Raw genomic sequence first — 15,808 nt, 5'->3', positions numbered from 1 at the left:
CACATTGTTTTTACTAGTGATGGAAATTTTACTGGCGCATATAAGAAATAATAGAGACATTGCAGGGCTACAGGTAAAGAGCAAGGAATATAAAAGTGCTGCATTTGCAGACGACCTTCTACTATTTATAACAAATCCCAGGATAACATTACCAAACATAATGAACCTGCTTAACCGATTCGGGGAAGTATCGAATTTTAAAATTAATTTTTCCAAGTCAGAGATCCTGAATATAAATTTGGAGAAAAAGACAGCGAATCAGATCAAAGAAAATTTCCCATTTAAATGGTCAAATTCCTACATAAAATATCTAGGGATAAAACTGAGTGGGGATCTTGACAGAATGTACCAAGACAATTATGTCCCACTGCTAACAACTCTTCAAAAAACAATCAATAAGTGGAAAAATATCAGGATCTCATGGCTTGGCAGAATTCAAGCTATTAAAATGATGGTAATGCCCAAAGCATTATTCCTGTTACAAACCTTACCAATAGTATTACCCCAGTCTTTTTTCATGTCAATTAGAACGCTCTTTACAAAATTTATATGGGGAGGGAAAAACCCAAGATTAAGCTTTAAGACCCTAACAAAAACTAAAGAAGAGGGAGGACAAGGAGTACCTGACCCCTATTTATATTACATAGCCATTCATTTAGCTAGAATATTGAATTGGACCACTAGGAAAGAGAAAAAAGATTGGTGTAAGCTCGAACAGGATTGGAGCAGTACACCTATAGAAAATCTGTTATGGGATGATAAATGGAGGGCAAACAAGCGAATAACACAACACCCTTTAATTAATGCTTCCTTGAAAATCTGGCACAGAACTAAACTGGATTTCCATATGACTAAAACCCCATATATATTACAACCACTATGTAATAACCCAAACTTCCCTCCGGGAATGGAAAGGGGTGCACTTACGAGATGGGAGAAAAAAGACGAAAGACCTACTAGAATGCAGGATGTGACGAGAGAGGGAAAGTTGATTCCACTAGAGGAGATACAAAGAATATGGGGAAGACATCCTAGGGATATATGGGGATTCTACCAACTCAACCATTATATGAATTTGAATAAGAATAAGGATTGGGACAGAGCATCAACATGGTGGGAACAACTAATAGAAGAAGATCAAGACATAATTAAACCAGTATCAAAATTATACAATAAACTATTAAATAGTGAAGGGAACATAATGTGGCCGTTCTGCCGACAATGGGAGGAAGAATTGGGTAAAACTATCCCATATGAGGTTTGGAAAAAGATTTTTAAAAATGGTTATAAAATAACAAAGGTTATGAAAAACAGAGAAGCGATATATAAAATGGTAACTAGATGGCACTACACGCCTATTAAACTTAACAAAATGAATTCAGAGACATCAAAGATATGTTGGAGATGTAATCAACAGGAGGGCTCACATGTACATATATGGGTAACCTGCCCCATACTTAAAGCTTTCTGGGATCATGTGTTAACATGTATATACAAAATAACTGAGGTGGAAATTAAGAAGGAGGACTACGCATTAATTCTTCTATATATAAATCTTGAAACTTATAAGTTTTTAGAGGACCCACTTACCTTCCAATTATTACAAGCGGCCAAATCGTTAATTACTAAGATCTGGAAGGCGAAAGAGGCGCCTGTACCTATGAACTGGGTGAAAGCTGTAGAGGAGATAAGGGAAATGGAGGAAATAACAGCGATAAAATATAATGACAGTGCTATTTATTGGAAGATTTGGCAGCCTTGGATCAGGTATAGACAACTGATGGGAGCAGAAGGGGGTAGACAGAGCTTAGATTAGTTGATGATAGATACCCTTCTATTATATATAAAAAAAAAAAAAAAAAAAAAAATTTCTCAGAAGACATGGGAATTGTGTAATAGTTTGCCAATATTTGAATGTGAGGTGTAAAAATGCCCTCCCCCAATACCCTCCCCCCTTCTTTCTTTCTTTTATTTTTTGTTTGTATTGTTTGAAAAATGCTAAATAAAGAATATTAAAAAAAGAAAAAAATTTTTTATGAGAAACGATTTATAACAAATTAAAGCAGTGTTAGTCCCAATCTCCAAGTGGTAAAATTCCTCTTTTATGCCAGTCCAATCCGTAGGAAAAAGATTCAAAAATTTGCAAAAATTGTGCTAAAAGGTTTTTTTTGATATTAGGTCAATAAATTCAAAAATGTAAGGTCCATTAACCTAGTGAATAGGGAAAAACACAAATACAGTTGTGTGTACTAAATACAGTTGTGTGTACTCTTTTTTTAAAAAATACTGTTCACAATGTATTTGCTTAACTAAGTATTATTCACTTATATACTGGTTCATTGTATTAATTATGTAAATCACTATGGGTTTTTAAACACTGATTGAGAGTGATTCTGCATGTCTGAGGAAGGGGAACGCCCCCGAAACGTTACATCACTTGACGAAATAAACGTGCAGGGGATATCCCCGCTATACTAGCCTTCGGTGTTTGGCAAATTTTTATGCAGATATTATTGGGAGAGGTGCCGACCCCTCCAGCCAGCACTAGGCAACCATTATCAGGAGAGTACGTAGGGGAAATAGGGAATCTTTTTTGTAGCCATGGGGGCAGCCATTCACAGGAAAAAGATTTGACTCTTCACAGTAAGAGCAGTGGGGTGTGGAATATCCTGTAGGTGACGTTGTGATGGCAGATTCTATAAATCCAGGGTCTTGGATGACTTGACTGTGAACAAGCATAATATGCAAGGGTATAGTAAATCTTAATATCTACAGTTAGCTCTGTGTATGAACCAATATATGAACTTATATGTATCTGCGCATATACAGGTATTTGTGTGTGTGTGTGTGTAAAGCTACAGATCAATTAGAAGGGTTGAACTTTATGTTGTCTTTTTCAACCTACATTTAAAGACTATATAGATGAACAGTTCACTAGCCTGTTCATTATCCACTGCAATATTCATTTATGTACACACAATAAAGAGCTTGCATGTTAGAATAGCAGCTGTCAATCAATAAGACTGGATAACCTCTGGCTCTAAGTGCAGAGCACAAAACAAACACAAATGTTGGGGCTTTTGTTCTCTCCAGACAGGGCCGGATTTACCCTCCTTGCCCCCCTAGGCCCAGCTACTGTGCCGCCCCCCGCCCCCCCCCCCCGCGCATTTTCTGGATGTGAATCTTTTTCGAATCAGGACATTTATGCAAAAGTGGATCAGATGGATCAACTAGCAGTTAGGCTTGTTTGAGATATATCTATATATATTCTCTATATATAGACACCTTTTTATACATAGATGCAGAGAGAGATGTGTCCCTTGTTTTGATAAGTTTGTCAATTGTGCTCCAGTGGGCAGCCGCAGCATCAGTTAAATATTTATTATAAAATAAAAAAGTCAAATCTTGGCAGCAGCATAATCTTTGTAGTTCCTATTTCTCAGCAGACATTATCCCTTATAATACATGAGTGAGGCAAGCCTATTATATTTTCCTTTCTTAGCATTTTCTTTTTTATTTTATACATCATTACTTTTCTATGTGCACATCCCTCTCTTTCTATTTCACAATTTTTTCTGTCCTGCTACTTACATGGCATTCTCTCCAGTTTGTCCTTTGCTCTCCTTATTCTCCTAGAGTCTCCAAACTTTCACCCCCCCCAAGTTTTGGTCCTATCTTCAGTGAAGCATTGGTGGTTTAGTGGGCGGACAGCCATAATTTATACTTTGCTTTTCTTTCCGTCTTTGTGCTCAGATTTGTGGTAGGAGCCTGCTTGCTTGCGCGCCTTCGTGCGTCTATCTCTCTCACAAGATAACAGAGACAGACGTCACGCACGCAGCACAAGCCTGAGCCAGGAGAAGAAACTAGTGATGGGCGAATTTGCGCCGTTTCGCTTCGCCGAAAAATTCACGAAATTTGCGCGAAATTCGCGAAACGGCGAAAAATTAGCGAAATTGCGCCGGCGTCTCGTTTTTGACGCCGGCGCCCGTTTTTGAGAAAAAAGATTTTTTGACGCCGGCGAATTTTTTACGCGAATTTTCGCAGGCGTTTCGCAAATTTATTCACTGGCGGCGAATCGCGCAAATTCGCAGCGAATTCGCGCCTGGCGAATAAATTCGCCCATCACTAGAAAAAACCGATCGCAGAACAAAGAGTTTAAAGGCGCCCACCTCACAGAACCACCAATGTGCGATCACGGATCACCTGTCATTTCGGTGGGTGTGTGGAGGGGGATGAGTGTGCGCGTGTCACTGTGAGTGGATCGGACAGGGGGAGGGAGCAGGTACTTTTTTAAAAAAAATTGTAAAAAAAAAAAAACGCTGCAAGAGAAAAAAATAAATAAAGGCTGCTTATTGTAATTATATGGTCTGGGGCCTGCCAATGGCGGGGCCAGTCCGACCCTGTTCTTGCCGCCCCTAACATCTTGCCGCCCTAGGCCCGGGCCTAGGGGGCCTTTCTCTAAATCCGGGCCTGTCTCCAGAGATCCGACTGAACAGATTATTGCTGAATTTGATTATGATCTTAAAATCTCTAAACCCCATAAATATATGGATATTATGTGTGATATCACCTTATATCCTGAATATACAAAATAATAACTGCATGTATTAACAGCTCTTGATCAGTAAATCTGTATCATTTTCAGCGTTTTCACTTCTTAATGTATGCTTTATATGTTACTTAACACATTCTTTTGGATTATTTCCTTAACTTCAAGAAACACCTGCAAGGGCAATATATCAAATAAAACGTGGACAACAACCCATAGAAATGAAGCTTTCTGTTTGAGGTTATGCCTTATAATGCCCAAGTCGCCAATCTAATCACTATTATCTAAAGTGTACTTGTAAACTGCATTGTTTTTTGCAGCCAAGCAGTGAACATCTGAACTATTATTCTGCCTGTAATGTAAGATTTTATAGGTGTTTGGTTTTAAAGCAATTCTGGCACCAGATAATCTTTTTAAAACTGGACAGCTATAAAATACACATGTCAGGGGAATGGATGTTAATTATTTCTGCTGCATTCCCATGCTTGATCGCAAACCAATTCATTGTACAACATGGATTTAACTGATCACTAATCATTCATTCATGGGAAATTTATAGAAAGCCAACTAGAACCCCCCCCCCCCTTACTCTGGGAGCATTGGAAATTCATATTTATGACAGACATCATTTAAATCATCCCTGTAGCTCCATTTTTGTATGGTTACATCCATATTCTAGTAAGTTTGTTCATAGGTGTGCATTTGTAAGTGATCTTGCAAATGGAACATTACTTTGCCTGGCATCTTCATCCATTTAAGGGGCAATATACCCCCTTTGTGTAACAAGAGTGCAATGAATAATGCTTGTAGAACATACTTCTTGCCTGTTGTGGTTTCTGTTATTTGTTGAGCTAATATTGGTAAACAGGGAAGTTAAAGCTACTCCATGTTGCCCTTGCGAGGTAGATAATTAGATTACCTGTGCAAATATACTCCTACTTGCTAACAAAATAGTTATAACAAAGAGGGAAGGGAGAGAGAGGCGTATACAGGTATGGGACCAGTTATCCAGATTGCTCAGGGTCTGGGGTTTCTTTCTGTAATTTGGATCTTAATACCTTAAGTATACTAGAAAATCAAGTAAACAATAAATAAACCCAATAGGCTGGTTTTCCTTCAAGTAAGAATTAATTATATCTTAATTTGGATCAAGTGCATGGTACTGCTTTTTTATTAAGAGAGAAAAAGAAATCATTTAAAAAAAATTGGATTATTCAGATAATATGGAGTCTATAGGAGATGGCCTTCTGTAATTCTGAGCTTTCTGGATAATGGGTTTTCAGGGCATTCCTGTACTAGTAACTTGATGTTCTGCCTTGCAATGACAAAACTTGAAGTAGATCAATTTCCCTATTTGCCCTGTTTATCTCAAAAACATAACAAAAAAAAACATAGATTTCTTATGAAAAAAACAATAGGTAAAAAGTGAATTCATTCATAAGCCCTACTTATTGAACTCATGTTGGACATGGGGGTAATGTGCCTTTAAAGCAGAGTCTTGGGCTTTCCAAAGTAAATCTTTTAATTTTTAAAGACAGAGCAGTGATTTTGTAGTGGTTTCCCAGTCTAGCTCTGTAGGTGCAGCTGGAAACTTGTGGAAGCACTGTTTACCGAAACCCTTATCTTACTAAGATTTGGAAGAATAAATGCTAAAACACCGATATAACTGTGTATCGTTCAACACCAGATGCATGGACCAACATTAATGTAGCAATAATAAAATACTAAATACCTGCCATTCCCATATTTTGTTTGTTTTTGTTGAATGATGTATTCAACACAACAAACTGGACCAAAGTATCTTAGCATTCTCCCCGTAATAATGTCTAGGAGCAAGGTACCAAATTATTTACAGTATGGGTAAAGAACTACATTAAATTACTGCAAATCTATACCAAAATATACAAATGCAATAATAAGTACATCCACCATTTAATTGCCCCTTTCTGTGTCCTTCATCTTTGTCTTGTCACCAGTCAGACAGCCAGTCAGAGTGACATCTTGTGGTTACATTATCTGCCCCCCCCCCTAGCAGCAACTAAAAATGTACAATATATAATCTGTAGCATTATTGGCTAGTTTTAGACAGACAGCAATGCATCTTAAAATGTCTCTCATTGTATGTCAAGGGGTAATATTAATGCATATGTCTATTTGTTACATGTTGACAAACTTGCTAAATATGACAATCAGTATGCGTACATTAGAAGATGACATACATTATTACAGCTGGGATTAAGTAACAATAATAAACACCACATTAGTTCATAAAAAGCAGTAAAACCAAATCACTGAAACTTAAAGCAGCAAATTAATCTCCTTGTGCCATTGTAACAAAGTCGCACTGCAATCATATTAATTAGTCTAAGGGAAAAAAATATGTTCTCTGTGTATTGTTTTGAGTTTCATTCATTAGCCACTGTCAGCAGGCAGCTTGTCCTTGCAGGCCCAGATTTATCTTTTTCTGTGCTGTATTTCGACGATCACAAATTACAATTTACAAAATAAGAAAAACTGGCTGTCCTTCACTGGTTGTCTCTTTGGAACTCGCTGGTTGGACACAGGAGTTATTAGGCCATGTCACTGCTACAGTATATAAGATCACTGCATAACAATATCTGCCTTGTATGTTTATTGGAAACTATTTAAACAGCAAATGTGTATTGGCTTTTATGGACGTCTTTATTATTCTCAGAAAATAATGGAGGCTATTCTATGGTGTAAAGCCCTCCCTAGAGTCACTACACAGTGCAACTGAATGGATGCTTTACATAGATACAGGTTGGAAGAAAACAAATATTCTTTTGCCAGCAATGGCTTCATCTCTCATTCCTACATTCCTTCAGAAAAGAGATGGCAGTTTGTCACCTTTTACTGCCACCTGTCGGTTTCCCCAAGCCTCTGTGTCTGTGAGTCAGCCTAGAAAAAAAGAATGACAGCGATTCATTAGGAAGAAATGCCTTCGCTCCGAGGGATTGTGCCCTTTGCAGAAATGCAGTAACTGGAAGCAGAATGAGAAAAGCACCAAACAGTTATTATTTCATTGCAGACGGTCGCGCACGACAGGAAGGTCACCACTAAAGCTGACCAGATCTGACAGTACAGTAACGATAAAAGTAAACAGGGAACAATGACAACAAACACCCTGTTGGGGGGAAAAGGCTATAGGCCCAAGAGCTGAAGGCAGGCGACTTATATTAAAGTAAATACAGACAGTTGTCTCTTTGCTTTATGATGTGCACTTTACAAAAAGAAGTTGCTGGGCTTTTCCCCAATGCGCCAGGTCCAAATTTCTGGAAAAAGCCAAAACCACAATGTCTTATTAACCTACAGTCAGTTTAGTGGAAACACGAGGTAAAGCAGATGGATTGCAGAGCAGAGCACACACACACACACACACACACACATATATATATAGATATATATATATATAATCATATACACAAACATACAGAGAATGGCCATCAGTCGTACCAAACAATCACATGTTACTGGAATGTCGCAGATCAGATAGAATGTGTGGGAGTTGCTGTGTGTCTGGTGCCAGTGTGTGTGTGTTGTTGTGTGTCTGGTGCCAGTGTGTGTATGTGTTGCTGTGTGTCTGGTGTCAGTGTGTGTGTGTGTGTTGCTGTGTGTCTGGTGTCAGTGTGTGTGTGTGTGTTGCTGTGTGTCTGATGTCAGTGTGTGTGTGTGTGTTGCTGTGTGTCTGGTGTCAGTGTGTGTGTGTGTGTGTGTGTGTTGCTGTGTGTCTGGTGTCAGTGTGTGTGTGTGTTGCTGTGTGTTTGGTGCCAGTGTGTGTTGCTGTGTGTCTGGTGCAAGTGTGTGTTGCTGTGTGTCTGGTGCCAGTGTGTGTGTGTGTTGCTGTGTGTTTGGTGCCAGTGTGAGTTGCTGTGTGTCTGGTGCCAGTGTGTGTGTGTTGTTGTGTGTCTGGTGCCAGTGTGTGTATGTGTTGCTGTGTGTCTGGTGTCAGTGTGTGTGTGTTGCTGTGTGTCTGGTGTCAGTGTGTGTGTTGCTGTGTGTCTGATGTCAGTGTGTGTGTGTGTGTTGCTGTGTGTCTGGTGTCAGTGTGTGTGTGTGTGTGTGTGTTGCTGTGTGTCTGGTGTCAGTGTGTGTTGTTGTGTGTCTGGTGTCTGGGACTCTGGGTGCCAGTCTATGTGAATGCATGTAGCAGTTGTGTTCAGGATTGATATGTAATACACAGGGAAAAGGGAAACTAACGGCTTGTCAAGTTAGTAATTAGAAAGGCTGAGTCTGCTCAGTGTTATCCCACATCCACCCTACCTACTCCCAAACTCCTCCCTTCTGCTCCCCCATCCCCCTCCTCTTCTCCCGCTCTCTCTCTGTCGCTCTCCCGTTCTGCTGGCCGACTCTCTCCATGCGATTCTGTCGCTTCTCTATCACAATGGGATGCCCGAAGCCAGAGGATGCCAGGCTCCGGGAACTCAGTAGTGCGGACTGTGTCCGTGTGTCTGTTGCGCTGTGTGTCTAAGTGCCGGCTACGGTGCATCTGGCAGTCAAGTGCAGGGAGAGCCGCCTCTGCCATCCGTCCGCACCAGATGTATTTTTTATGGCTTTCCGCGATGGTTGGGCCCTGGAGACTCCAGTCTGAGTGAGTATTTTCCTTTGCCCTTCTAATGAGGGTCGCTGCTCCAGATAGATGCCATTAGTATTCTGCATGGTGTTCATTTTTCTACCTGCTTCCATTGGTATGATGTGGGCAGCACAGTGACATTGTACTGAAAAGACACAGCCAGGGCTTTTTCACTCAATGCAAAATCGGGGGGTTCCAGCTAAATAAGGGGGGGGGTGCTGCCTATTTAGTAATGTATCAAAAATATGGATAACGGTGTGGAAGGGACCTTATTGCATTGCTGGCAAGTGATTGTAATTAAATGAAGGGTGCAACACTTCTGGGGTTGGGAATTAATGATTAACCGGAATAAGAACCATGGATTTTTCCCATACACTTTTTGCAAAGATGGCTATGTGGATGGATGGATTTGGACAGCAATTGGAAAGGTACAAATGAGACGCTTTCTTGTGCTCTGTCTTTTCTTTTGCTTGAGCAGAACGTGGGGGTTTCCGATACATCCTAAGGGTATATTTGCTGACGGGTGCCAATATGTGGGCATATGTGAGTGCCCAGTGCTGGATGGGGGGTCTAAGCCTGTCACAGACTGTGTTTGCAGACTACAAAGACTGCTTTTCACTGACACAAGCCTCAGGCATCAGCCCAGTCTAGCTGTCTCTGTGGATCGCGAGCTGCCCTGCGATTTTAGAGCGTTTTATTGCACAAATCCCAATGTAATCAGGCCTACATTGTCAGTCACATATCGATATTGATCGCCTGAGAGTTTTTATATTATCAGAAACTATAATGCTTGTGGGTGGGCAGCAGCAGAGGAAGCTTTGTAGCTTTTCCTTGAGCACTAAAGCTGCCCAGTCTGTGCAAGGCTGGATACTGGCAATTGCAAAAAAATAGAAGAAATAGAAATGATGCATTACTTCGTCCGTTAAAAGGTTTCTCTGCTAAACTCAGGCACATGCACAGAAATAGCTAGATTTTACCATTACGAGCAAAAGCAATTGATGCCAATTAGGAGTATTTCTCCCTGAGCTTTAAGTGATGTTCTATCCAGACTGGCATTGCCATGCTATTATTAGACAATACACAATGATGGCGTGCAAGCTGTATTTGTACCAGCTAGGTTTGCTATAAGAAGCCATTCTTCAGCTTGCTTTGGGGAACAACTGGAACAGAACGAGTGCTTTTTCCAAAGCAAAGTCGCCAGCGCCCCTTCATTGGATTCCAAACGCGATTAGCATTGTAAATCCATCATAGTCGGTGGTGTTTGTTTCTGCTTTCTTGCCCCTTCCCTCTGGAATATTTCTTGAAGGATCCTGAGATCCACAAATCACAGAATTCAGCCCGATTTTCATGCTCTTTAACCCGTTAGCTAACGGAGTGGCGGGAGTGCAACGCATTGCGGTACAAATGCCCTGATAGATTCCAGCCAAGTCCGAGCCGATTAAATGGAACACACGAGCCTGTCTGGGAGCGGGAAGGGGAGAGAGAGAGAGAGAGAGGTCCGGGCGCTGTTCACTGGTGTGGTGCTGAAATAACTCGCAGTCAGGAAAGGTAAAAAAATAGAAAAAAGAGCTGAAGAAAGAGAAGTGACAGCCATTTTATGTATACTTATGGGTGATCATGAAAATCATAATCGCGAGGCTTTGCCAGCTCCCAGAATGGCTTACCTGCATCCTATCTAGCAAAGGCATTTACACTGAATACATGGTTTACAGCCTGGCACAGACACATGTATATAAAGGAGTGGGTAGTGTGGGCAAATGGGGGTTTGTGGGTCTAGTCTGTGGCACATACAACACACTATGTAACTAAACACACTCTGGGGGTCATTTATAAACACTGGGCACATTTGCACCAGGGCAGTATCCCATGGCAACCACTCAGATAAATGCTTCCAGAGCTCACCCTGCAACTGGCTTAAAAAAAGCTAATCACTGATTGGTTCCCACTGGTAACTGCCCAGGTGCAAATTTGCCCAGTGTTTATAAATGACCCCCCTAGTGATTTGCCCCAGCCTCTAACCTGCTGTGTATTTTCCCCCATAGGAGGTAAGATGTACCATTGCTGCTCCCCAGTCACGTTTGACCTGGACTTGTGTAAGAAAATGCAGACGTGGATCCTACAGACGATTGCATTTACTGTAACATCGTTGGTTCTCTCGTGGGCAGAAACACTCGAATACTATGGCGAAGTCTGTGACCATTCGTGTCCTTGTGAGGAGCGAGACGGCGTATTGACTGTCAACTGCGAAAACCGAGGGATCATTGGCCTTTCTGAGATCAGCCCCCCACGCTTCCCCCTCTATCATCTCATGCTCTTTGGGAATCTCTTAAACAGACTTTACCTGAACGAGTTTGTCAATTACACGGGGGCTTCTATTCTGCATCTGGGCAACAACGACATTCAGGACATGGAAACAGGGGCGTTCAATGGACTCCAGGGTCTGAGGAGGTTGCACCTGAACAACAACAAGTTGGAACTTCTAAAAAACGACACGTTCGTTGGCCTACAGCATTTGGAGTATCTGCAAGTTGATTATAATTTTATTATCTCCATAGAGCCCAATACATTCAGCAGGCTGCATTCTCTGCAGGTCTTGATATTGAACGACAATCTGTTATCCACCTTGCCCAACAATCTCTTTCGTTTTGTTCCCTTAACTCACTTAGACCTAAGAGGGAATAGGCTGAAGGTGCTCCCCTATGTGGGACTCCTGGAGCACATGGATAAGGTGGTGGAGCTGCAGCTGGAGGAGAACCCGTGGAATTGTTCGTGCGAATTAATTGCCCTGAAGGATTGGCTCTATAGTATCTCCTATTCTGCTTTAGTAGGTGACGTCGTTTGTGAAACTCCCTTCAGATTGTATGGGAGAGATCTGGATGAAATCTCCAAACAGGAGTTGTGCCCCAGGAAACTCATCTCCACCTACGAGATGCGCCCCCCGATCCCACGCAGTACCAGCGAGTACTTCCACACTACCCCTGCCTCGGTGAATTCGGGGGGCACTATCTCTTCCTCTGTTTACAAAAATCTCACCAAACCCAAAAGCACACGGCAACCCAACCGATCCAAAGGGCGGGCCACATCCCACCGACCCCCTATAGATTCTGGATACAGTATAAGCATGGCTTATCAGACCAAATCCCCTGTGCCTTTGGAATGTCCTACAAACTGCACTTGTAATCTGCAAATATCCAACCTGGGGCTCAACGTCAACTGCCAGGAGAGGAAAATCAAGAGCATATCCGAGTTGCACCCCAAACCTTACAACCCCAAAAAGATGTATCTCACCGGGAACAACATCGCTCTGGTTCGCAGGAAGGATTTCATCGATTCCACCGGATTAGACCTTCTTCATCTGGGAAATAATCGAATATCAGTTATCCAGGATCGAGCCTTTGGGGATTTGACTAATTTACGCAGACTGTACCTAAATGGTAATTCTATTGAAAAGCTGACATCAGACTTGTTTTATGGCCTCCAGAGCCTCCAGTACCTATTTCTACAGAATAACTCAATTAAGGAAATCGAACCCGGGACATTTCATTTTGTCCCGAACCTTCACCTTTTGTTTCTAAATAACAATCTTTTGAAACATTTGCCAGGGAACATTTTCTCTGGGTTGAACCTTTCCAGGCTGAACCTGAGAAGTAACCTCTTTTCCCACGTGATGGTGAGTGGGGTGCTGGAGCAGCTCACGTCTTTGGTGCAGATAGACCTCCATGAAAACCCGTGGGATTGTACGTGCAACGTGCTGGGGATGAAGTTATGGCTGGAACAGCTCAGTGTGGGCGTTTTGGTGGATGATGTGATTTGCAAGTCCCCCCCAAATTTCGCTCTTACAGAGATGCGATCTATTAAGTCTGACCTGCTCTGCCCAGATCACTCCACTATGGAAGACACCACATCTGCTACCCCTTCCCAGGTGCTCCCCTCTGACAGTACCACTACCCTCATTTACCCATTTCAATCCAATAACTCGTCCAGCAGCTCCGTGCCCTTGTCTGTGCTCATACTCAGCCTGCTCCTGGTTTTCATCATGTCTGTGTTTGTAGCTGCCGGCTTGTTTGTCCTTGTCATGAAAAGGAGAAAAAAGAACCAGAACGAACCCGCCAGCGCTAATAACTCCGACGTGAGCGCATTCAACATGCAATACAGCGTGTACAGCAACCGGCCGCTGCCCAAAGTCAAGACGCCGGCTGGTCACGTGTATGAATATATCCCCCACCCTTTGGGTCACATGTGCAAAAACCCCATCTATAGATCCAGGGAGGGCAACTCTGTGGACGATTATAAAGACCTACACGAACTTAAAGTCACCTATAGGGATCACCTGGAGGAGGAGAGAGACACTAGGCTGAGGGGGATGAGCTACAGCATCAGCACCATAGAATCCAGGGCGGAGCTGTCCCCTGTGCAAGATACTGACCGCGTCTACCGAGGGATTTTAGAACCGGACAAAGGCCCATCGCCCGGACCAAACATTGATTATAAATATAGCAACCCCAATACTTTTAATTACGGCCCTAAGCGGCAGTTTTTACATCCGGACAGGTTAAGGGAAGCGATGCTATACAGCACGCCTAGTACTGTCTATGTGGAACCCAACAGGAACGAATACCTGGAATTAAAAGCAAAACTCAACGTGGAGCCGGACTACCTCGAAGTGCTGGAGAAACAGACCACTTTTAGCCAGTTCTAGACTCTCCCCCCGATCACCTAGTGATCTGTCATACAAATACAAAAAAGGACTATATGACGATTTTATTGCTTCAACCTTCGGATGAAGTGCCTTGGCACAAGATTTTCAGCTGCAGCAAATTCCACTGAAAGGGTGTGCAATTTTTTTTTTCTTTTGTAGGACAGCTTATATTGTATAAACTGGGCACAACATTTACTGTTTGCAACGTGTGTGGCCACTTTGTGCAGCCTGAGAATCATTGAAGTGAAATCTCTCCTGGTGCTAGGAGGTATCTATGAGAAAAAACACCATTTATGCTATGTTACCCTTCACATAAGGGTGGGTCTAACTGACTTGATTGGTGTTTTAGCACCCCCCTCCCCTGAGTTTAATATAACAATCCATTTTTACAGGATATATTTGTATGCTTTCTGGACTTTTGAAGTAAACGCTAAATTATGTACATTACTAAGATCTTTATGCATCACCATAGAAGGTGTAAACCAATTCTAAAGTGCAAAGACATAGAAACCATTACTTGGATAGTCAAATTAACTTATTGTTAAAATATCAAATATTTTAATGTAGCACCTATTTTTATATGCACATAAGCATTTATTTTGTTTGTCAATTTTGTTTTCCCTTCACTATTTCCGTCTTTGATTTGCTCAGACGTGTTGCACTACATGAACAGGAGGACTGAGGAGCTAACATGAGCATTATGTATTGTGGGGGCCGAAGAGAAGGAAGCTAAACAGGCAAGATGGCCGTTACATTAGACATGCTTTAGGCAATCAGTCGGTCGCCATTTCTATTGCCATGTTGGTCGAACAAGACAGTAATGGAGAATGTTAATACTCTCATTATTGGGCAATTCGTAGGACTAAATAGTGAGGAATATATAAACAATTCTCGATATTAGGAGGGAAAATATTTTATTTCATTAGTAAACCAAATGTAATTATTCGACTACTGTTGTAGCCAATTTCGACTGCACTGTACAGAGCGGTGTGTGTCCTGTCACCTGTGAGGTGGGAAGTAAGGCATGTACAAGCTCAGAGGAGAAGAGATTTTTTTTCTACTATCTACATAATTTTTTTGAGAGAGGGGAAAAGTGCAATGATACATGCCTCCAACATGTATATTAATCTGAGAACATACATAGCCATTTGGTATGCATCGCTCATTATAACCTGCAATCGAACAATTCATTTCCAATGACTCAGTCGGGAGAAAAAGGCTTAAAATAATTTCCATAGCTCATGCATTATACATAAGAGATGAAGTCACAGTTATCTGTCATTCCAAATGGTTCTAATTCTTTTGGTGTATTCAGAAGTTCAGGATCTTGAGCCATTTAATCCAAATAGCCACCTCAGGATCAATAGCCTAAAAACAGAATTTTATGTTTCATTGTTGGGGAAATGGAAGTTTTAACAAATCATATCATTTCCAGTTGGAATGTGTAATAACTGCGGCTCTATCTGTATCTTTTTGCATTGCCAAATCCTTAAAGACACCTTTGTTTATTTGAGACATTCTTTCCTTGTCTAGGGGGGGGGAAACATGAATATCATTTTGTTACGTATATTAAAATTTCATGTCTTTCTTAATTTTTATCTTTGTTTTGGTTTTGCATTAAATATTTGTAACAGGGTAAGTATTCACTTGTGGAAACACTGCTGCCTACAATTTCACCTGTTCACTCTCATGCACATAAGTAGCAGTTTCTATTTTCAGATACAATGATTTGTGACCTTTCATATTTACAGTTTTGGAACAACCTTTGGCCTCTTCCAAAGAACACATGCTGGAGAACCCTTTATCAATCTTTTTATTTTTTTTTTATACAGGATCAAAAAACAATTTGACTTTTTATGTTCAGAGTTCATACAGTGATATGTGTTAAGCATATTTAAATTTCACATGCTCAGCAAACTCTTCACATTCTATCTTTCACTGCTGAGAAACTCCACTGTACAGTCATTGA

The 15,808-nt window shown here is 41.4% G+C and overlaps 1 protein-coding gene across 1 annotated transcript; it reads left to right on the top strand.

Moving 5' to 3' along the window:
* The first annotated feature begins 8,641 nt into the window (after positions 1-8,641).
* Positions 8,642-15,541, top strand: slitrk5.S (SLIT and NTRK like family member 5 S homeolog). The gene is made up of 2 exons (XM_018249885.2): positions 8,642-9,158; positions 11,183-15,541. The coding sequence occupies exon 2, from the start codon at positions 11,191-11,193 to the stop codon at positions 13,837-13,839; it is 2,649 nt and encodes an 882-aa protein (XP_018105374.1). The 5' UTR covers positions 8,642-9,158; positions 11,183-11,190; the 3' UTR covers positions 13,840-15,541.
* The last annotated feature ends 267 nt before the right edge of the window (positions 15,542-15,808 follow it).

The sequence above is a fragment of the Xenopus laevis genome, chromosome 2S (assembly GCF_017654675.1).
Source record: "Xenopus laevis strain J_2021 chromosome 2S, Xenopus_laevis_v10.1, whole genome shotgun sequence".
In the NCBI taxonomy this organism is placed as follows: Eukaryota; Metazoa; Chordata; class Amphibia; order Anura; family Pipidae; genus Xenopus; species Xenopus laevis.
This window is presented reverse-complemented; position numbering and strand designations above follow the sequence as displayed.